Raw genomic sequence first — 23,727 nt, forward strand, 5'->3', positions numbered from 1 at the left:
AGTGAAAGGATGGATGAGTAAATGGGTGGATGAATGGGTGGTTGATAGGTGGATAGGGATGTGAAAGGATGGATCATTGACTGGATAGATTGGTTTGATAGATAGGTGTCCCTGGACCAGTGGCGGCTCTCCTTTATGGGGTCCACAGCTACACTGCACCCTCCTTGTTTTGCAGTCTATTTTTATTAAAAAATAAAAAATAGACTGCAGAAAAATAAAATCCAGACCCACTTCAGGTCCAGCAACAAGCTGAGGCAGCCAGTGACATTGTTTGATTGCTGACACAGGTGCATGAAGGCACCTGCCTCAGCCATCAGAGATACTGTTCAGAGCTGGTGAAATCCCAGCACCATGAGCACGTCTGTGTGACTATGTGAGTGAGTTAAGGCGAGAGAGAGAGTCAGTGAAGGAATGAGTTACAGTGAGTGGGAATGAGTCACAGTACGGACCAGTATGTGTGATTATGTATGTGAGCAAGTCAGGGAGAATGACAGTGAGTGTAACTGAGTGATCGGGACTGATTCACATTAAGACTAATTCAGAATGAGTGAGAATAAGTGGGACTGAGTGAGACAGAGAGGGCCAGAGTAGAATGAGTGAGACTGTGAATTAGTGAGACCAAGTGAGACTGAGTGAGTCAGTAAACTTAGTGCAAGAAAGTGTGAGAGAACCCTTCAAGAAAAAGCTCTTTGGAATTTGAGCCAAGGATTATGCTCTGCCCTGGGTGTGGAATTCCTACAGCCCGATGCCGACGACAGATTGTCTGGGGTCAAGAACAACAAGTTTTCATGTTTATTTTGTCCTTGGGACAAGTAGGCCCAACCCCCTACAGCAAAAACCCTTTGCTGCCAGTTAACAGGGAAGGAAACTGTCTGCAGTTGAGGTAACATTAGTGTCTACATGTTAATGCTGTTCAAACTTGTATTTATGGTCCATTAATGCAAAGCCTTTATTATTAGGGTGAGTGCTTTTATTAAACGTTGTAAGGTCACACTGCACTACTGACAGTGGTTCCAGTAAACAAATATGAACACACACTTTTGAAAGTTTAACAATATGAGGCTGTGAGTAATGCTCCCACAATGCTCTCTTATTAGATGCCAATGTTTGCAGAAGCTTATAAGCAAGATTGATGATTTTTTGCTTTCAAAATAAAATGTTCAGAAACAAATGTTTTGCTAAATTACTGTGAAATTTTAGGTAATATTTGTTTGAAACATCATTTAGTAAAATGTGTTGATGCATGCTAGTACTTTAAAAAAATATTCAGAATGGAAATTCAGTGCAACCATTTTCAACAAGATTATGGGAAGCATAAAAATAAACAAGCACTGGCAAAGCCAACCGATCCGACATTGGTTGTCATTCTTTTGGATTTATCAATGTGTGTTTTGTATTGACATGGACTTTGTAACACTTATTGTTGTGGGAGCTGCCAGGCCCTCGCCATTGTAACAAACACTGGCAAAAAGCACAAAAAAAACGAATTTTGGTCTTAAAAAGCACATACTGCCACAGTACTTCCTAGCACTAAACAAAACTACTTTGTGTGCCAATATGCTTCTTGTGGAAGAGCAGAATGCCATCACTCACAATTAAGCCAGCTAATAGATGGATAATAAAAAGAGAAATAGAACAGACCTAATTAGGGGCCCAATTCTTAAAGAAAGTCACAAAAGTGCGCCCAATGTACATGTCTTTGCATTAGTGGCTTTTATGAATGCACATGAATTTACAGAGGTAGACCAGAAAAATCGTACTCCTAGAAAATATTTGTGAACTGTATTTTAGCATGAACAAATATAGATTTGCTCATGTGAAAATATATTGAGCATTTACAAGTTTAATTTCCTTCCAACCACTTTTTTCCCAGCCCTGGAAGAGCATCTACTTCTGCCCTTGTCAGGAATATATTTTCAACCTTTCTCAGTAGGGGGAAATATTAGATAACAGCTGGTGAAAATCCTTAAAACATGCAAGTTAGTAGGTTTGCACAGACTCAAAGGCATTCCAGCCCTGGAACTATTGCTTACTGCTTCCTCCAGCCCCAGTATGTAGATCTGCGGAAAGGTGGCAAAGTAAAGAAATTGCTATGGTATGGCTTGAAATTGCTAGTATTCAAGCCCTACTATAGTATTAGCTCGGGCATAATCGGAGAGGCTGTTAACAGATCTCTTACATAACGAGATTGCTGCCTGTCGCTGCACTATATGGCACCAAAGCGACCAGTAGATTTCTTTTACAGGACAAATAGGTTTATGAAGCAACCTCTACCATGCACAAGTAGATATTTTCACACCCCTGGCTCCAGCACTTTTAAAGGTCACCAGCTGCCACTGCACTTTACTGGATTATTTTGTAACTCATTTTTACTCTAATATTGTACTATTGTACACACATCTCTCACCTGTCACAAAGTAATATATATCTTCTGCATGCAGAAGATTTTCAAGTGTATTCTTCCCCAACACTGTAATACGTGTGACTTCACAGGCACTTTTTAACCACATAAAATGTTTTCTCTACAAACACCTAGGGCCTCATTACAAGTTTGGCGGGCGGCAAAGGCAGCCTGCTAAACTCGTTAGGTCAGAAAACCGCCAGTTCAGTTTTCTGCCCCCTGGCCCTATTATGAGTTTCCCGATGGGCCAGTGGGCAGAAACAGATTTTCCGCCTGCTGGCCCAGCAGGAAACTACCCACAACAGCTATGCTGTGGTGCATCGGGTGCGACAGCACCCTTCGCGCTTTTCACTGGCGAGACGAGGCTGCCCAAAGGGGCCCCTGCACAGCCCATGGCAAAGGCACCCCGTCTCCACCAGCCTTTGCATGGCGGTGCAACCACCATGCAAAAGCTGGTGGACACAGGAGTCGTAATCCCCAGGGCAGCGGTGCTTACAGTGCTGCCCTGGCTGATTAAGACCGCTGGTAGGCAAAAAGGTGGGGGTGCCGGCGGTCGGTCCGTGGTACTTTCGTCACAGTCATAATGTGGCTGTCAGACTGCCATATTGGTGACGGTCCGACCACTACTGCGAGTCTGGCAGTCCTAGGACGCCAGACTCATAATGAGGGCCCTAATGATGTGCTATTAAAATGACAAAGTATTATGTGCTTTCTAAACAACTAAACCTGTGAACATTTTTAGAAAAATACATGTTTTTCTTTCACAGAAAGGTCATGATTAACCTGTGCATTTTATAGGAATTACCATCACAACAATACAAAGAAATCCTTGCATGGTTATTTTTGAGCACCTGTTTCTAGTAAAAATATTTTTATGTTAAATAATGTGAATTATGTATTTATTTATTTTATATGTAGTACAAAATAAAAAGAATGCTACACCACTATTAGCTTTAATTTTCAATTAAATATGTAATTAGTGTAAATATATTACATGAATTAAAAATATATTTTTCTGAAGTTTAAATTAAAAAATAAATCCCCACCCGTAGTAAAGATTTATTTTGTTATGAATTAATAACTATTCAATTTAAATTAATTAAACGTAATGTAATTACATTTTAATACAATGTAATGCTTATTTTATATATACAAGCACATATAGAGCTATTTATATTGTTTAAAACATTATGTTATATTTTTAATTATTTTAAATAATTTAATTATTATTTATGTGAGGTTTTATATTAAATTCCTGTATCCATTATTTTCTATGAAAGGGTGTTGCACTATGGGTGGCAGATCATGTGTGGTGCTGGACTAACTACTGTTTCTTTCTGGCAGTAGTACCTTACACTGGTAAATCTGGTCCACCCTCTTCATCAAGGAGTACAGACATATAAGTCTACACTTTTCAGCAACTTTACACACAGATTTTGTGAATAGCCAAAAGAAGTAAAATTACTCAAACGTTTAAGAGTAAACAAAGTTACCTTTGTCAGTAGCCCTAAAATTGTTTAGGATGGAAAGCTCCCTGGCTGCGATGCAAAAGCTGGAAGGTAAGTATCTGCGTCCTCAGGGAGAAGACCAGGGGGGTTTTGTAGAGTACTTGTAGGAGAGGTGGGGGGGGGGGGGGGTCACAAACAGGCACACAAAATACACCCTCAGTGGCAAAGGGGTGGCCGGGTGCAGTGTGTGAAGTAGGTGTCGGGTTTTAGGTAGAAATCAATGGAGAGACCCGGGGGTCACTCTGGCGATGCAGGCAGGGCACAGGGCGGCTTCTCGGGCCAGCCACCGACTGAGCAAGGATGAGGGACGCCTGCTGGTCACCCCTGCACCTGTGGTTTCTCTCGGGCCTGGGGGCTGCGGGTGCAGTGCTTCTTCCAGGCGATGGGTTCCTTTGTTACCACCGGGCAGTCGTGGTCAGGCGGAGCCTCTGGATGCTCTCTGCAGGCGTCGCTGTGGGGGTGCAGGGAGGTCGTCTCAGGGTGTACACATTGTAGGAGTCGCCTCAGGGTCCTCTCTGCTGAGTTGGTTCTTCTGGACACGGGCCGGGGCGTCAGGTGCAGTGTGTTGGGGACTCACACTTCTTGAGTGAGGCTGGAGTCCCTTTAAAGGTTCTGGTTTCTTTGTTGCAGTTTGGACAGAGCTGCTGTACACTGGAGTTTCTTGGTCCTTTGGTTGCAGGGCAGTCCTCTGAGTCCTCAGAGGTCGCTGGTCCCGCTGGATGCGTCACTGTGCAGGTTCTTTGAGTCTGGAAACAGGCCGGTAGGGCTGAGGCCAAGTCAGTTGTCGTCTCCGTCGTCTCTGCAGGGCTTTCAGGTCAGCAGTCCTTCTTGTTGTTGCAGGTCATAAGGAATCTGATTTCCTGGGCTCAGGGTCGCCCCTAAATACTCAATTTAGGGGTGTGTTTAGGTCTGGGGGCAGTAGCCAATGGCTACTGTCCTTGAGGGTGGCTACACTCTCTTTGTGCCTCCTCCCACATCCCTAATCCTATTGGGGGGAATCCTCCAAAGCAAGATGGAGGATTTCCTAAGGCAGGGGTCACCTCAGCTCAGGACACCCTAGGGGCTGTCCTGGCTGGAGGGTGACCCGTCCTTGTTTTTCCCATTATCTCCTCTGGACTTGCTGCCAAAAGTGGGGGCTGTGTCCGGGGGCGGGCATCTCCACTAGTTGGAGGCCTTTGAGGCTCACCGCCAGGTGTTACATTTCCTGCTGGAGGAGGTGTGAAGCACCTCCACCCAGTACAGGCTTTGTTCCCAGCCACAGAGTGACAAAGGCACTCACTCACCCCATGTGGCCAGAAACCTTTCTGGATGTGGCAGGCTGGCAGAAACTGGTCATCCTAGCACTAGTAGATGGGCTGGTATACAGTGGGCATCTCTAAGATGCCCTCTGAGTGCACTTCTCAATAAATCCCACACTGGCATCAGTGTGGGATTTATTGTGCTGAGAGGTTTGATACCAAACTTCCCAGTATTCAGTGTAGCCATTTTGGAACTGTGGAGTTTATGTTTGACAAACTCCCAGATCATATACTCTTTATGGCTATCCTGCACTTACAATGTCTAAGAATTGGCTTAGACACTGTTGGGGCATAGTGCTCATGCAACTATGCCGTCACCTGTGGTATAGTGCACCCTGCCTTAGGGGCTGTAAGGCCTGCTAGGGGGTGACTTACCTATGCCACAGGCAGTGGGTTGCGGGCATGGCACTCTGAGGGGAGTGCCATGTTGACTTAGTCTTTTTCTCCCCACCAGCACACACAAGCTGTGAGGCAGTGTGCATGAGTGAGGGGTCCCCAGGGTGGCATAATACATGCTGCAGCCCTTAGACACCTTCCCTGGCATCAGGGCCTTTGGTACCAGGGGTACCATTTACAAGGGACGTATCTGTGTGTCAGGGCTGTGCCAATTGTGAAGACAAAGGTACAGTTTAGGGAACGAACACTGGTGCTGGAGCCTGGTTAGCAGGGTCCCAGCACAATTCCAATCATAATTAGCATCAACAAATGGCAAAACATTAGGGGGTAATCATGCCAGCAGTGGCATTTTCCTACAGCCCATCTTCCTGGACTTCAATTTGACAACTCTGAGGCACATGCAAAACCTACGAACAAATCAAAGAGTTGATTGATGCATAGTAGGCCTTGTTTCTCCCTGCAAAGCTTAGTGTTTGTGACAAGGGAGGAATGTTTGTTTTTGTTCAACTATAGATCACCAGGGACTTATTATCCATGAAGAAGCTTTCGGAGGGGTGAAGTGGGAGGGAATATGTGGACATTCTGGATGCACTGCTCTGATGCTTTACACCATATCAGGGCGAGGAGGGCATTTTTTGAGGTCACAGTCAGTTATTACTGTAGATGAGTACTTCTTTACCTCTCTATTGTCTTCTGCCCTGGAGTACTGTTGATTTGATTGTTCCCCCTAAACCACCTCCCTCAGCCGTCCCTTTCGCTCACCCCACTTTCATTCTATCACAGCATATGCAAGCGAGCAAAGTTAGAAAATTTTGTGTTTCAACAGTTTTCACTTGGCCTAAAATTTTGTGGAAGTCACTTGGAATCGGTTAATATGTAAATATTGTGATGCTGCATATCTTTTTGAACATTGCATAAACCATAAATAAAATGAAGAACAAAATACCTATATTGACGCTAAAAGTAAACTATGATTTGACACATCAATAGTAGGTTTCAAGATGTGGTGAAAATTGCACACACAATATATACGCTTTGTATCAGCAACAAGATTAGTGAAGGGCCATCTCTATTATACTCAGTTATTTTACAGAAAGCCTCTTTTACATTATTACTTCCAGTGCCACCAAGGTAAACTAATGACACAGAGGGCAGTATGAAAAGGCGATTAAATCAAAAATGGACAAAATCATGACAAAAGGATAGGACTGTCTGGCTGCTTGAGAAAAGGGCAGTTTGGGCAAATAAAAACTCCTACAAATCGCTGATCAGTAGAGTTGAGGAGTCAATCAGTTTAAAGTCTTGCAGCTCAGCATTAAGTCACACAAAGACAGAGTATCAGGAGAACTAAAACATTATCTGGGACAGAAAAAGGCAAGCAAGGAGGATTTGTTACCAGATGAAGCTGTCATTAATGGGTTGTCCTAAGAGCAGCCTCTGAACAACAGCTTCTCAGGGATTTGTGGCATCATCTGAGTTTCTCTGTAGTGATGTGCACTCCTCATGGTTAATGTCAGAAACTAAGGGTACTGCAGGTCCAAAATTAAGACCCAGCTTAGTAGTCAGGGTGGTGGGGAGGTGAGGTGGCAGAGCTGCAGAATGGTAAGCTTATCCAGTCGACAATGACATATGGACAGGAAAATGGAACCCACTGTGAGAGGTTTCCAGGGGACACACAAAAGGCTGATGCATGCAGCACATAATGGGTTTGACAACAACTCAGACAAGATGATGAACGGTAACTCAAATATCTCGTACACTGAACGACATTCCCAAAGTCTAAATCAGGTCTTTAATCTGTTACACATGGATGCTTCTAGTGCAAGAGATAATGAAGAAGGAAGGGAAGGACAGAGAAGTCAAGGCTGAAGTGCTAGGTATTTTCTGGACAGCTATTGGGGAACAAATTGAGAGATATGGAGAAAGACAGTTGCAGCTAGTTAAGGAACAGTAGTTTCTACAGAAGATAAGAGTCTGCAGGGGCTCAACGTGAGCACTGCAATTGGAGGCCAGTAGAAGAGGGAAAAGGGCACTAAAATGCAACTTGACTAATGAATGCTTCCTTCAGAGCTACCCGCAATTGTGATGCAACAATAAATGTTGAATAAAATGACTGACTCTGCAAAACAAGGTTAACAAATGTGGTATAGTGTACAGAAAGGACAAACTATTAATGGAGGTTATGAAAATGCAACAAATGGAGAAAAGATCCCAACCTGAACACGAGTGACATCTTGGATGCTGTTTAATAGCAAACCTGTAGACCTTTTGATGTGTTTGGAGCTGGCATACTAGAATCTTTTCTAATGCTATGTGCAATACGTCAAAGAATTTGACATTTTGTTAAAGTATTCAAACCCCGTCATAGACTTTTTCTGCCTTGAATCCAGTACGCTGCTCTACCCTAGTTCAGCCAGATCACCATTTCTTTTGCCTAAAGCCTCTTTGAGGCATATGGGGCTAACAACTTGTAATCAGTTTATACTCTGGTATCACTAACTTGTCAATAGGTCTTTTTCATTTGTGTGACAAATGAAAACCAACGATTTCATGCAGCAGCATCATGAATGTTCACTCTAGATAAATTAAATAAATGTATACTTTTAAAACATGTCTACATTAGGACCCTATTCTTGTGCAAAGCAATAGGCAGATGACAGACCTGCAATACTTGTGCACTGTGATCTGCTGTCCATATTTTCTCCACCGGATTCTCCATGTCATGGAGATCAGAAAATGCACCAAGTGGTTACTTACCCACTGTAGGCAAGGTCTGCGAGGAAGTGGAAGAAAAACATCGGGAATCTGTAGAGCTTGTGCCTGCAACTGATGAGTGGCGATGACCTTCAGTTTCATACCTAGTGATACAGTTTTGCATTAGATCATAATGTTTAATCGCAGCCATTACAAAATATGATATCTGACCAAACAAAATAAAGCTCAACCTTGAGGAATCTCTTCTAATAATATGCTATCATTATTTTCAATTACTTTGATCAAGTATGTTCAATAGCGATAGCAGTACTCTCACTTTTGCACCATTTATCGCTGCCATACTCAAATTGTTTGAGAAACCTCTATTCTTAGTCAAATTCCATTCGTCTATGTATACGTGCCAACATTTTGGTTGGAATAGTGCATGAATGACAATTAAAGGGGGGCTAACAGTGTCTTACAAAATGGCACAGAAAAACATGGATGTTTAAATCTGGTAACAAAAGGTCAGCAGGATTCACGGACTCCTTGTGCCACTCTCTAACATCCATTGTCTTTAGGTGGCCCTGCTGGAGTCCACCAAACATCGGCTACAGAGAACAAAACCTAACCGTAAGATCTACTATACTGAGGCAAGTGCTGTTGAGTATAGGCATCAATGGGCCCGATGCCTATAGAACCATCACAATATTTTGGAATTAGAAGTGGGATACTTGGAGACCCCAGGGCACTGGAATTCTTAAGCATGACTGCACTGAAGATGTCAATCCTTCTACTTGAGGCCCAATGTTTTTCCTAGCAATATGAAGGTGCACTAGAGATGTCACAAAAACTTGACATTGAAGTCAGTTTTCGTCTAGTGCCAGTAGAAGGCCAAATGTAACATACACAAAGTACACTAGATAAAGGTTATTGTTGCCAGAGCGGTGGTGCGTGACAACATCAGTGGCAGTTCGCGCTGGACCGTTCCCATGGGGAGCAGGGTCAAGACTGATTTACATGTGGCTTGGTCCAAACTGGAATGGCATGGCGAGCAAAGAAAACTAATGGATTAAACCCAGATCTGTGACTGGGGGTGAACGTTTGATTTGTTCCGCATTCCATCCATCATCTGTTCTTTTTGCATTAAATCCTTGTGGTACTAAGTGCATAAAAATTGTCAATTTATGATCTCACAAGGGAAACTACATAGGTGGCAAAGACATCTGCCTTCCTATCTTCATTTTTGCAGTTCTATATAGCACAAACATGGCCCAAGGACATCAGAGCACTTCACATAAACACTATTTTTAGGCACAGTGAGATTAAGTGGCTGGTTGGGTTGGTATTGCACTATATTCATATAAACAGACTTTCTGCTGCAATATCTATTTAAATGTTCTGTGAGTGCAACAAGATATTTCTATCATAGAATGTTTGTGGTAAGGGGAGTACAAAAAGACAACAAGATAAGCAAAGAACATTTTATTTCTGAGTGGACATTATTCAGATGGCTAGAGATATGGAAGCAGATAGATTTAAAAATCATCACAGCCACGATGCAAGGACAAAATGCTTGCGAAGTTAAGGAAGTGTGCATTTTTGTCTTCATTAGACATACCGAAAAATATGCATTTTTCTTGCCTGCAATCCTTACCAGCGCCAGTAGCAGGGTGCTTTCTTTCCTAAGCATGCCCTTCCTTGCATTGTAGTGGAGGCTGATGGTTACTGAGAAGCACTGGTGACAGTACAAGCTCTCGGGCCAGGAGCCAAATAAAATGGAGACTCATCCTCCTTGAACCAGGCTTCAATCTTTAGCTAATCTTTGGAGATTTCAGAATCACCACTTTCTATTCTCTCCCACTCCTACACTCTACATCTCAAAACACATCTGTTTGACTCACTCACCATACAATCTTGCCATTTCTCTCTCTTTTGTAAGCAAATGAGTTCTTCAGTGCACACTGTGAACCGAATCACCTCTAAGTGCTTTGCCAAACTCGATGGAGTGACTTCAGAGTGAAAGAAGCCAGATACAGAGCACTGGAGTTAAGTACTCCACACCAGACCAAGTATAGCAGCATGACTGTGTGTGCTCATACTCCAAGGACCTTAAAACACTGAACTCTGCAGTGACTGTCAGTTTTATGCTGGTTGTAACTGATTTCCAGACACAAATGCATAGCAAAAGAGCTCAACAGCAAGTGAAATGCAGACATGGTGAGAGGAGAGGAACTGCAGGGATATGGCTAACTCACTGAGGGGTCCCAAATGTCAGACTAAGGGACAGATTATATTTTTAAAGTCCAATTGTTTTTGGGAAGGCAGGGGTGAACAAAGGAGATGGCAAATTACACATAGTATTTGGGGGCATTATAGGGCACAATCAAATGCTTTGTGGAATGGAATGTGGTGAATCAAATACAAGAGAATTCAGGACCAGTAGGAATGATTGCCAAACATGTAACAAGAATGTGGGGACTGATTCACTTTCTCTTCCATCTTTCTCATACACTCACAATGTAGGTCTTCTGCTCCATCCAGCTTGATGCGGATTCCATATAGCTTGGTTTATGTTCCTTGCTCTGTCTCTCAAGTCTTTCATTGTTGTTTTCTCTCACTTCCTCTCTCATCAGTCACTGTCACCCATGAGTATGCCCTCACACAAAACACGCACTCTCGCCCATCTCTTTGCACCCGGCTCTCAGACAACCCAGTGCTAAAACGTTTACAAGCTTTGTGGGAGGAACAATAGTAGAGCCACACCAGGCTATTCATGACAAACTGGAAATGAAACATTTCCTTAGCCACAAGTCTTGACCACTGGGCACTTCATTCCAGTGCACAGGCATTTACTCAGCCAACTGCTCATAGAAAGTCTGAATCGCAAATGCACACAATCACCTCCAAATATCAGATTCAACATTCCATTCAGTTACCCACCAAAAATAAATTCTAACCTTCTGTCAGGGGCACTATTGTTGTGCCTACTATTTCCATAACATTTGTGGTTTTGGCTAGAACTGGTCCAACCAGGTAGCTCCTGCTCTTTCCAATAGTTCCTCTTCACGCCTGATAGAAAATACAATATTATTGGCAGATTAGGGATGCTTTGCTCGCAATCCATACGTTTGTCAGAATTATTCAAACAGTACGGTCTACAGAGAACACAAAACATGTTGCTCATTCAGTGGCTGAGGACCAGCAAAATGATATCCGTTTATATCTTTAGGATTTCACAAAGTACAGCCCTAGATGTGAGATAGTGGGACGCTTTACCATAATATATAGATACATAGAATGTTTATTATATCAGGTTCGAATCACTAAATCTATAAGTGTACATGTCAATTGTAACTTGGCCTCACTATAAGGAGGGGAAAGTATGGTAAGAAGTACCAGAAATATGTTTTTTTTTAGATTTTTAAGGAATGTCGGTAGATTTAGGAGAGTTCTTAATGATTAAGGGATCAAGTTCTTCACTGTGGGAGCCAGATAAAAAAAGCCATGTTTTATGGTTGTGGACTTCTTTGTCCTGGTGACCTATGGAGTCAGCGTCATTTTTCCTTATGTTAGGTTAATTCTCCTCGTGCCATGTAGGTTTTCTGCAGGAATTCTGGAAACCACAAGTACATTGCCATTTGTGTTACGTAGGCAATCTTAAAATTGATGTGGTGGCCACTGCGGTTTCTTAGGATCAGACTATAAGCTTGCGTTTTCCTGCATTTGCCTCTTACCCTGCTACAGCGTGTAGAGTGGCTTTCAGGAGTGTGTGATTGTACATGTGGACAGAGCAAGGGGGCTTGTACATCAAATCTAGAGTTTTCCAGTAGAATGGAGTAGTGTACTTTGTTTAAGAGGTGCAGCTGCTCTTTTTCTGTCAGTTTAATGACATGTTAATTGAAACATAGGTTTTTGTTTATAGTGACTACCAATAATTTTGCTACGGATTGACTCCAGGTCAGACTCCCAAAGGGGCCTAAGCTCCAAGACTTTTTCTAAATGGGGGTAATTGTTTTTTGAGTGCAGATGGACACTTTTGGTGTTGCTAGGATTCAACTTGAGTGAAAAGACAGCACTGCATTCAATTAATTTTCTTAAGTATTTCTTAGATTAGTTATATTTGAAGGGTTGGACGCTCTAAGTATCAGGAGCGCACTGGCCTGTTGATGTTTGCCTTGTACCATTTTGCTAGTAGCTCCACATATTTGATGACACAGTGAGGGGGGGGAATGATGCATGTGGCACACCAGACTGCAATTCTTAAGAGTTGGGGCTCTCCCTTTCCTAGCTCCCGGTTGTGAGCCTCTCTTTCATATTTAGGACAGTTTGTACTTTAACTTTTATAACTTTTTTTTCCCCACAAAAGATATCGAGGGCATCTAAGGGTATAGAGCATTTGAGGAATTTTCATAAAGTTTGATCTCTTTGGAAAAACCATCAGCGGTCTACACAAATGATCCCTTGTTGAATTCAAAAGTTTGTTTACTTTTCAGAACTGATAGCCTTCTGGGTTTCAACACGTCTGCATGACAAACTGCAATGCAAGTGAGTAGAAATTGCAAAAAACAGCACTACTGACTACCATTAAGTAAATTACAAAAACTATGGTGAAAAACAGTTATATTACAACTCTGCCTGTTCCTGAAAGCTAGGAAAAGGGTGATCTTAGGAAAGCAAAGGTTTTGATGATGGCAGTTTTAGAAAAAAGGACAGACTTTCTTGAACAGCACTGTTTTATAAAAACAACACAATGGTGCTACATTTTTAAATGTTTCTTAGTTTCATCTAGTGGACTCAATGATTTTCTTCACATATCTGAGAAAGACAATTTGGAATCTGAGGGTATCAACAAAGTTCATGCCACCTAGTATTCTCACGCTTCTCCCAAAAAAACACAGTACCCATTTGTAAGTGTGAGCCTTATCTAGTGTGACAGAAAAGGCCTCAAAGGTCAATCTCAAATTTTTTCCTTTGCAATTCACTTATTTTGGCTATGTGGATAGCTTCTGTATAATGGCCTAGGCTCAGCCGGCATCCATGGAGACCAACCACACTGAGACATTTCTGAAAAACAGATACCTAGGCACAGCCAGAGTGGCGTCACTCGTGTGGATCCCACTATGTTTTATTACTCACAAAGCCCTGCAGATGCATGGGGAGAACGGGGGTGTGGGGATTAGATGGGGTATAGGGGTTGGCTAAGATGGCGGCAGAGCCGGACGCTTGGTGATAAGCTCTGTGTCAGGTCCCAACATCATCCTGTTACATCTTGCCCACCCAGTTGCTCCACCGAGAAATATGCTGCTTAGACACATGCAGTGCACAGGAAATACAAGAGGCCTGCTTTACCTGTCTGCTGGGGACGAGAAACCAGGGCTCATGGAAAGTAAACTGCTGGCCCGGAGGCACGGCCTAATTTACCTCACAGGACACGCATCCAGGCCATGGCCTCTGCTACTTCCTACCTACCTGCGCTGGCTAGAGGGCACAGACCCCGACGACACTGCACCAGAGATGTGAGTGTCCTGAAGTGTAACCGCAGGGATCAACGACTGTCTGACTCCAAGAATGGCCTGTACTCCACTGTAAAGCAGTCACGGAGCGCGGCAGCCCTTCGGACGACAGTGGTGAGCCTGTCCCGAGGAGTTCTACATACCAGATTGTGCACAACCCGGATCTCCCTACAAGTATAACTCATAATCCGGCCTCTGACGACTGCTGCTGCTGTAGAGACCGTCATTACCTGGTAAGAAGCTGTTGCGTTAACTGCACATGAGCAGGTTGGCCTGGAGCCTGATAATGCAGGTAGTGCCCCATAACTGATCCTTCCTCGTCAAAACAAAGATACCAAGTGTGGGGCATGGAGGAGCGCACTGCAGCATTTAAACTTCAGCCTGATAAGACTGCAGCTCTGCTTGATATTCCCTGGATGGGCAGGTCTTTACACCGCAGTACTCAAGGGCCGCATATCGTAGCAGCTGTCAGCGCTCAACAAAGATTACCGGCACGTTGAAAAAGCCCACACCCCTCATTACCTAGTCGAGCTGATACCTGCATAATCCGGGGACGGGAATACACGGTCCTGCGCTACTGCACCCTGAAGGGACATTAAATTGGGGACTACCTTTCACACAAGGCTGCCCCTACATTAATAAAGGTTCACTTCCTCAACAAAGAGACCCTTTAAACAGCTAACCACTGGAATCGCGAGGCGCAGCAGATACTCCTGAATGTTCGTCTCTCTGCCCTGGGGCAACATCATACTGTGGGGCATATCTCTGGGGCAAACACTGACAAACACTACCCCGTGATATTGCGACAGTCATGGGTCGCAGAGTTCAGCTGTCGATCCAAAATGCCTCCTTGATCAAGGATCACTTTGCTTCTTACCATAGGTGACTCTTACACAATTCCTACAAGGGCGCCTACAACCCCGCCCCCAACTTGTTCGGGACACCAGTAAATATGTGCACCTCCTGCTACGGTACCAAGATGCATGACAGCATGATGGTGAAACCCAAAACCACCAAGTCTTCACTGCAGGAACATCTGGAACTGTTCCCTTTCTCGCTTGTCATGGATAACACCTCAGTAGCTCTGCACCAACTAGAAGCTACTCTTCACATGCACTCCACTCAATTCAAAAAGATTCTGCAGGCTATCCTAGATGCTAAAACGTAATTGGAAACCAAGACTGACTCGAACTCTCAGGACGTCAGACTCCTGCGTGCCAACGGCAAACTGACTGACAGAGAGGAGGAAACAAAATCTTCTATCAGCACCATAAGACCCACCGTTCAAGAGCTGCAGACTCAGATGAAACTACTAAGTGCTGAGGTGGCGACCCTGCACTGCAGGGCAGAAGATGCAGAGGGGCGCTCCAGATGCAACACTATTCACTTCATAGGTTTTCCTGAATGAGTGGAGGGTCAATGCACTGAACTTTTCAGAGAAAAATGGCTGGTGGACAACGTATTAACTGGAAAAGTCCGAAAATTCCTCTAGATTGAAAGGGGGCACAGAACTCCCAACAGACCAGCTCCACCACAAGTGTCACCACATCTGTTAATTGCCCGTCTCCTTAATTATCGTGATTGAGACCTGATTTTACAGCGGTTTGGAGCCCAGGGGCAGTGGCGATTTTAAGATGCTTCCATCACTGCATACCCGGACTTCAGAGTGGAGGTGCAGCAGCTACGGGGCTTCTAAGCCAAGGTTAAACAGTGTCGCTGTGACCACAGCATTAAATATGTCTTGATGTTTCCTGCGAAGCTTCGGGTCGTAGACCGCAAGACGACCCACATTTTCTCCAAGCCCGAGGATGTCTGGACTTGGATGCACGTCAAAGAAATTGCCCAGCCCATGACGATGGAACCCACGTCTGGTGAGTGGCTAACACCTTGCATCTGTCACTGCCAACACAATCAATCACAGGCTAAACCTACAACACCCCAAGCAGGGGAGGAACGAGCCAAGGTATTACAGGAAACCACTCAATACACTACAAATTCCTTCGCAATACTTAGAGAAAGACGCCCTTCGGACTCTGGCTCAGACACACGGAGCTTACATACATCCTCAGCAGATATGATTAAAAGCCTGGATATTGCCCGTCACAAAGCTGATGATCTCTGTATGTTGAGCATTGCACTGATCACGGTGGCTCCACACACCTGCTGTCTTTGCGCATCAGAGGGGCAAACGTTTCCGTTATTTGATATGTTGTACCTACTAGTTGCTGTCTCCATCCCCTCCTATGACACAGGGGGACCTGGGGATATGTGACTTGTGGGAAGTTGCCTCTGTATATACTATATCAAAAAGTCCAGGGGTTTCCCAAGAGGCTTGACAGAGGCATTAATAGATAATACTAATGCTCTATTTGTGGTAGTGTGGTCAAGCAGTTGGGCTTATCAGAGGGCATTGTTAAGCATTTGTTGTACACACTCAAGCAATAAATGAGAACACGTACTCGATGACTTAACTCCAGGCCAATAGGTTTTTATATGGAAAAATATTCTTTTGTTAATTTATTTTTAGAACCACAAGATTCATTTACCAGGCAAGTACATTAAATGAAAGGTACTTTGCATAATAATAGTTGAGACTTTGAATAGATTCAATATTGTATACAGTTTTCATTATAATGGCAAAAAGCTATTCTAAAAGTGGACACTGCAATTTTCAACAGTTCCTGCGGGTGGTAAGTACAGTACAGTTTCAGAGGTAAGTTCCACACTTACGTGTTCAATCTCCAGGGTATAGGTAGTCCACCGTTGGGGATTCAAGGTAACCCCAAACACCCAGCCCCAGCAATCCAGGGCCGGTCAGGTGCAGAGGTCAAACAGGAGCAAATATAACGTGGGTGCCTTTGGAGATAGGGGGTACTCTGGTTCCAGTCTGCTGGCAGGTAAGTACCCGTGTCCTCGGAGGGCAGACCAGTGGGGTTTGGAGGAGTACTTGAGGCGCCCAAGTAGGCACACAAACCACACCCTCAGTGGCACGTGGGCGGCCGGGTGCAGGGTGCAGTGTGCAAACAGAGCGTTGGGTTCTCAACAGAACTCTATGGAGGGACCCAGGGGTCACTTAGGCACTGCAGGCAGGGCACAAGGGGGCCTCTCGGGCAAGCCACTGACTTGGCAAGGGTGACGGCCGCCTGCTGGTCGTTGCTGCACTGGTGGTCGGTTTCTCATGGGCCTGGGGGCTGCGGGTGCAGTGCTTCTTCCAGGCGTCGGATATCTTCAGCCCGGGCAGTCGCGATTAGGGGGGGCCCACGGGATGCCCTCTACAGACGTCGTTTTGGGGGTGCAGGGTAGACACGTCGGAATTGCCTGGGGATGCTCTCTGGATAGTTGGTTTCTTTGGACATGGGCTGGGGGCGTCGGGTGCAGAGTGTTGGGGAGTCACGCTTCCGGAGATGTCTTTTCTTCTTGTTGGGCAGAGCCGCTGCCCACGGGAGTTCTTGGTCCTCGTGATACAAGCAGGCCCCTGGAGGCTTTTCAGGGGTCGCTGGACCTGCAGAACGCGTTCCTTCTCGGTTACAGGGTCTTTGAAGCAAGAGACAGGCTGGTAGGGCTGGGGCCAAGTCAGTTGTCGTCTCTTTATCTTCTTTGAGGGGTTTTCAGCTCAGCAGTCCTTCTTCTTGTGAGGTTGTCAGGAATCTGATGATCTGGGTTCGGGGTCGTCCATAAATACTAAATTTAGGGGTGTGTTAGGGTCAGGGGACAGTAGCCAATGCCTACTGTCCCTGAGGGTGGCTGTACCCTCCTTGTGCCCACTCCCTCTGGGGAGAGGGGCACATCCCTATCCCTATTGGTCCTAATCCTCCAAAGCAAGATGGAGGATTTCTCAAGGAGGGGGTCCCTTCAGCTCTGGACACCTTAGGGGTGGTCCTGGCTGAGGGTGTGACTCCTTCTTGTTTGTCTCATTATCCCTCTGGACTTGCGGCCAAAAAGTGGGGGCTTGTCCAGGGGGCGGGCATCTCCACTGGCTGGAGTGTCCTGGGGGCATTGTAACACCAGGCCTGAGCCTTTGAGGCTCACCGCCAGGTGTTACAGTTCCAGCAGGGGGGAGGTGTTAGGCACCTCCACCCAGTGCAGGCTTTGTTTCTGGCCCCAGAGACCACAAAGGCTCTCACCCCAGGGGTCAGAAACTCGTCTCTCAGTGGCAGGCTGGCACAGACCAGTCAGTCCTGCACTGAAGGATTGGGTAAAATACAGGGGGGCATCTCTAAGATGCCCTCTGTGTGCATTTGTTAATAAATCCAACACTGGTATCAGTGTGGGTTTATTATTCTGAGAACCTTGATACCAAACTTCCCAGTATTCAGTGTAACCATTATGGAACTGTGAAGTTTGTTTTGACAAACTCCCAGGCCATATACTTAATATGGCCACACTGTACTTACAATATCTAAGCATGGGCTTAGACACTGTAGGGGCATATTGTTCATGCAGCTATGCCCTCACCTGTGATATAGTGCACCCTGCCTTAGGGCTTTAAGGCCTGCTAGAGGAGTGACTTACCTATGCCACAGGCAGTGTTTTGTGGCCAGGGCATCCTGAGGGGGATGCCATGTCAACTTTGCCTTTTTATCCCCACTAACACACACAATCTGCAATGGTAGTGTGCACGTGTTAGGTGAGGGGTCCATTAGGGCTGCACAACACATGCTGCAGCCCTTAGGGACCTTCCCTGGTCACAGGGCCCTTGCTACCACTGGTACCTTTTACAAGGGACTTATCTGTGTGTCAGGGGTGTGCCAATTGTGGAAACAATGGTATATTTTTAGTGAAAGAACAAAAGGTGCTGGGGCCTGGTTAGCAGGGTCCCAGCACACTCTCAGTCAAGTCAGCATCAATATCAGGCACAAAGTGGAGGAGGGGGGGGGGGGGGGGGGGGGGGGGTGGGGGTGGTGGGGGGGGTTACTTCAACAAGGAGCCATTTTCCTGCATGGCTGTACACCCCCAAGCTGCCACACTGGTATGCCCACCTTATATGGATATTTTAGTTTTTCTAAAAGAGATTGGCTATGGGCCCATTCGTTAGGGGCCGAAGCTCTGAGGTAAGACACTCTCTGACTTGCCGTGCCCCGATCAGAGACTTCCACATTGACATGTTTTATCCCAAAATGTTGTTCCTAATTCATAAGTTGTGGTATTGGGGTATATGGCTGAGGAACCGTTTGAAACCTGTCTCTGGGGGTTTTGATAGGTTTTGTTATGTTTGTTAACTCTAATTTGTTTTTGCGCGGCCAGGGGGTCTTTTTTCACTACAGGGAGACACTTGCCTTAGAAGCATGTAAAGTATAAGGGCTGGGGGGTGCTGTCACGGTCATGTAGCCTAAATTGGAAATTCTGCCACGCTTTTTTCACAGTGAGTGCACGTACTAGTAACGTCACCCTACACTACATTGTGTTGACATGGAATGGGCACGGCATGCTGACACCAACTAAGCGTTACCGAATTCATGCGTATTTTAAGCGCTACCGCATGCACTTCTCTATATTACAAGAGACCCACTTCACGGACACAGAGCTCTGGAAACTCGAACCCAAATGGCACGCGCAGGTATAAGGCACATCCTCCTCGGCGTTCGTCCGAGAAGTGCTAATATGGATAGCACCGGGGGTGCCTTACAACACGAAGCGCTACCAGGCGGGCGCTGGGGTCGATATGTTATTTTGAAGGCACTTTTGGACAGGACGACCTTAGGCGATGGTGGGAGTCTATGTACCCAATCTTACTCAGGGCGAGCTCCTCAACACACTCACACCTGCATTTTTTCATGACCCGTTGGCCCCTTGACTAAGGTGGGAGGGGACTTTAACTGTGCACTGGATGTGGACCTTGACTGGTCTGTCCGCCCACTGAATGGAGCACCAAGCAGAAAGCGTCCAATTGTTTTGTTTCTTGGCTCATGGACCGGTGGCTACATGATCTATGGCGTATCAGTCATCCCTTAAACTGTGAGCACTTCTATTCGCCAGTCCAGGACCTCGAAACTAGGATAGATTTAATACTGGGCAACGTATACCTGAGACAGGTGAATGTGTGTTTAGAGTACCTAGCCCGTACTCTCTCTGTCCACTGCCCATTGCCAGTGGAATTGTATTGTGGCAGACCACGCCCAAGTATTCCCACATGGGGCTTGCAGACCAAGGGACTCACAGATCCTCCCTTCAAAGATTAACTCTCCCTCTGTATCGCGCAATACCTTGAACATAATAGGGAATCCACTACCCTTCGTGTAATGGAGTGGGATGCTCATAAGCCAGTAGTGAGGGGATCACTGCCTATCAGCTACTTGGGGAGTGAGACACACATTGCACATGGAATTGACGTAATCAGAGAAGGAGCTTTACCCCTTAGAAAGAGTAGTCGTGTCCTGAACCTGCCCGTCTCTGGGATCCCCGAAAGTCATATAGTGAGTAGGAAACAAGCTTGCGCAAACATGACTATAAATATCACTTGACTAGACTCCACGCTGAGGGTGACTACTCGGGAAGACTACTGGCATGCCTTGTTTGCGAAGAACATCAGCACACCCTGACTGGAGCTATTAATTTACAAGAAGGTGCCTTGGCCCCCACGCAAGCCACCATTAACAACACCTTCTGCGACTATTAGCGCACATTATACAGTGTAAATCTGGCTACCTCCTGCGAGCAAATGGAAGTACTATGCCACATACCCTGTGCTCCTTACCTAACCCCTGTTGGAAGTGGGCAATGAGGCGTTGGTATGTGGTGAGCTCACGGAACCACAGCATGAGGCATTAATAGTAGTCGTACCCATTCCAGGACGTGATCCAATGGATGTGCGCTCATACACACCGCTATCCCTCCTCAAACTTGACTGTTAGATACTGGGTAAGATCCTTGCAAACAGACTCCTTCTCCTAATCAGGGCACTAGTCCATGAAGCTCAGTCCAGATTCATCCCAGGTCGCAGTACGTTTCTTAACATTAGGCGGCTTCTGCGTAAAATCCAGGATACTCCACAAGCTGCATATGAACAGGTTGCAGTATTAAAAGATATCGAAAAAGCTTTTGATTCTCTTAGTTGTTAATTCCTGTTTGCAACTCTATGTCAAATGGGCTTTGGCTCGGGATTCTCAAGATGGAGTCGCACTTTATACTCCAATCTGACGGCCAGAGTTAAAACAAGTTAATTGATATCCAACAGTTTTCCGATCTCCAGGGGTACTAGCCAGGGCTGTCCACTTTTGCTGTTACTCTTTGCAGTTCTTATGGGGCCTCTCGCCTGTCCCCTGCATTTGCACGCCCAGCAATGGGGGAATCCAAGAACTTGATACTTATCATATTGTATCACGATGATGATGCACTGATACACTTAAGAAACAACAAGACCTCCCTACAAGACTTTATGGCTTTCATGGGCAACTTTGGGAAAATTCCGGGTCTCCAAGTCAATTGGTCAAAGTCCTGCTTGTTTCCCTTTGCCCAGATTCTTGTACCCCTCAGAGCTGCACTTCCGGCCCATCGCTTGCAGTGGTGCCATGAAGCCTTTAAGTATTTAGGCATACAAATCTACCATTCCATGGACGCTCTTAAAGATGGCAACCTAAGCTGCTCTCTTCGCACTATTCGCGGGTGGCTCCCCTTCTGGTGTTCCCTGCCACTATATCCACTGGGACGAGTGATGATAGCTAAGATGTTGATACTTGGTTGGTTGTTGTACTTCTTTGCAGCACTGCCAACAGTACTTCCCAGGAGCTTCTTTCGGGAACTGAATGGTTTGCTGTTAGAGCTGATGTGGGGGAAAGAACGACGTTAAGTAGCATTAGCTACCACACAACACCTGCTCCTAGAAAGAGGTCTAGGTGCACCCAACTTCGAGCTCTATTATGCCACAGTGCAACTACAGTGGCCCTTATGCTGGCTCAGTGAATCCCCCGATGCGGAAATGGATTTAGTACGTGAGAGGTTAGGCATGACCAGAGTGTACACTTGGCTGTCTGACTACAAGCGTCCTCTGCTTAAAGGAACTAACTTGATGCTGACAGCTCAAACATGCTGGAGCCGATTTGTACAGGGCAAGACTCTCATCCCCCCCCCCCATATTCTCCCATTATTCCTATAAGCCAAATACCAGGTAAATCCGCCTTAACTGCAAGTCATGACATAGCCACTTGGACAGAGGTGGGGATCGTGATGACAGGGGACTTCTTCAATGAAGGATGCTTTATGAGGACATTATGGACCTTTCTTTCTTGGACCCAGGGCATTTCCTAATGTATCATGACATTCATTGAATGATGCGAAATACTTGGGGTACCAGCGATGCAGAGCCACAGCAATCGGCCATCCTCCACACACTGCTATCAGGCAACGGCCAGAAATGGACCAACTCACTATTATATGAAGCATTAACCGTGAGCGATCATGGATGGAGTGCTTGACAGATGGAATGCTGTCTTCCCAAAACTATTAACCCTGAAAATATGGACAATGCTCTCCAACTGGTGGAAGAGGTTTCCCGTAATCCTAGATTCCGCTTCACCCAGTCCAACTGCATACATTAAGCATACCCATGCCCCCAGCGCATTAAACGTATGTTTCCTACATCTGTGACTGAATGCCACAGATGTAAACTGTTTAGTTCAGGGTTTTACCACATGGTGTGGGACTGCACCGCTCTGCATTGCACGTGGCAAGCAATTACTGCCCAGACATCTGAAATGACAGAACACCAACTGAACCTTACCCCTGAACCATGTCTCTTGGGAATCTGCCCCAGAGTCAAGGGGGGATAAATATCTCCATAGGGTATTGATTCAGCATTTATTTTGTTTGAAGGCAGATAGCGATGCAGTGGAAGGCAACTACAATGCCAGATACCTCCAAATGGTACCACAGTGGGCAAGGGCGGAAGCCAGTGTACAGCGAGACAGGGGCCTGCTGCACACGAGCAGTAAGAGATGGGATTTATTTGTAGTGAATGCTGAGGCCAAAAACAACATTCATCCACCATTAAGGGCTACTTAATACTGTAGAGATACCATTCAGCAGCTACACAACCCCGTATAACAGAGACACTGTGATGTCCTCACCAGCTATAGTGAACCTAGTTTGTCTACATCCTGCGGAGTATGGTGGCTTCTGAGGTGGATCCTCCCCACTCATGTGGATGGCTGTTTATCCTTCACCATGATAATCATTACACACTCTCACTCCTGATTAGCAGAATCAATCATACCCCCATCATCCAATACACCTGGCGCTCTTCCTTCCCACGATTCTCAACATAAAACCCATCTAACTTAAATGTATATATTGGACTACAAATACTATCATATCTGCTGTGAAATGTATTTGTAAGTTTACATCAGCGGTCTTCAAGCTTTTCCGTAATAAGAGCTACTTATGTTCAATGAATATCATCCTGAGCTACTATTACTGTGAGAGTTGTAATTGTGACCACAACAGACAGGATTACATTAGTGGCCACCATATTCAAGCTAACCAGCAGTGATTACATCACTTCATCAGAAATGTTTGCCAGCACTAATGTAAACAATGCTTTGTCAATGTGGAATGCCTCTATGTAGTTGATATCATGCTTCTCCAAACATCAGTTTATGAGATCTGAAAATGCACACATATCATCTCAATTACATGCTTTTCAATTTGAATATAAATATAATAATTCAACTAGGAAAAAGCTTCTAATGTAGTAGGCTGGGCTACACACAGGAGAGCTGCTACTAACAGGTAACTGGAGAGCTTCGAGTAGCTCACGAGCTACTGGTTGGAGAAGCCTGGTTGACACTGTATTTTATAATATGATTGTGGAATCTGCCAACATGTGAAGGTCTCCTTCTTGCCCCTCCCCCCGTCTTCACTCCTTGTTCTGCAATTGTTACTTCTGTTAAAATAAAAAATAATAAAACAGATCTAAACAA

The 23,727-nt window shown here is 45.3% G+C and overlaps 1 protein-coding gene across 4 annotated transcripts in view; it reads right to left on the reverse strand.

The window, feature by feature from the left end:
* Positions 1 to 23,727, reverse strand: part of DCAF4 (DDB1 and CUL4 associated factor 4) — a 228,797-nt gene that overhangs the window by 135,458 nt on the left and 69,612 nt on the right. For 2 of the 4 annotated variants that reach the window (XM_069208945.1, XM_069208943.1), the window contains 2 exons: positions 11,258 to 11,369; positions 8,361 to 8,461 (listed from right to left, as the gene is read on the reverse strand). Coding sequence is in view for 2 of the 4 variants with exons in the window: in XM_069208943.1 (XP_069065044.1) it covers positions 8,361 to 8,461; positions 11,258 to 11,369 (213 nt within the window). In the remaining 2 variants the exon portion in view is untranslated. The remainder of the gene's footprint in view (positions 1 to 8,360; positions 8,462 to 11,257; positions 11,370 to 23,727) is intronic. The other 2 variants (XM_069208944.1, XM_069208946.1) reach the window with 1 other exon arrangement.

This window comes from Pleurodeles waltl, chromosome 9 (genome assembly GCF_031143425.1).
Source record: "Pleurodeles waltl isolate 20211129_DDA chromosome 9, aPleWal1.hap1.20221129, whole genome shotgun sequence".
Classification (NCBI taxonomy): Eukaryota; Metazoa; Chordata; class Amphibia; order Caudata; family Salamandridae; genus Pleurodeles; species Pleurodeles waltl.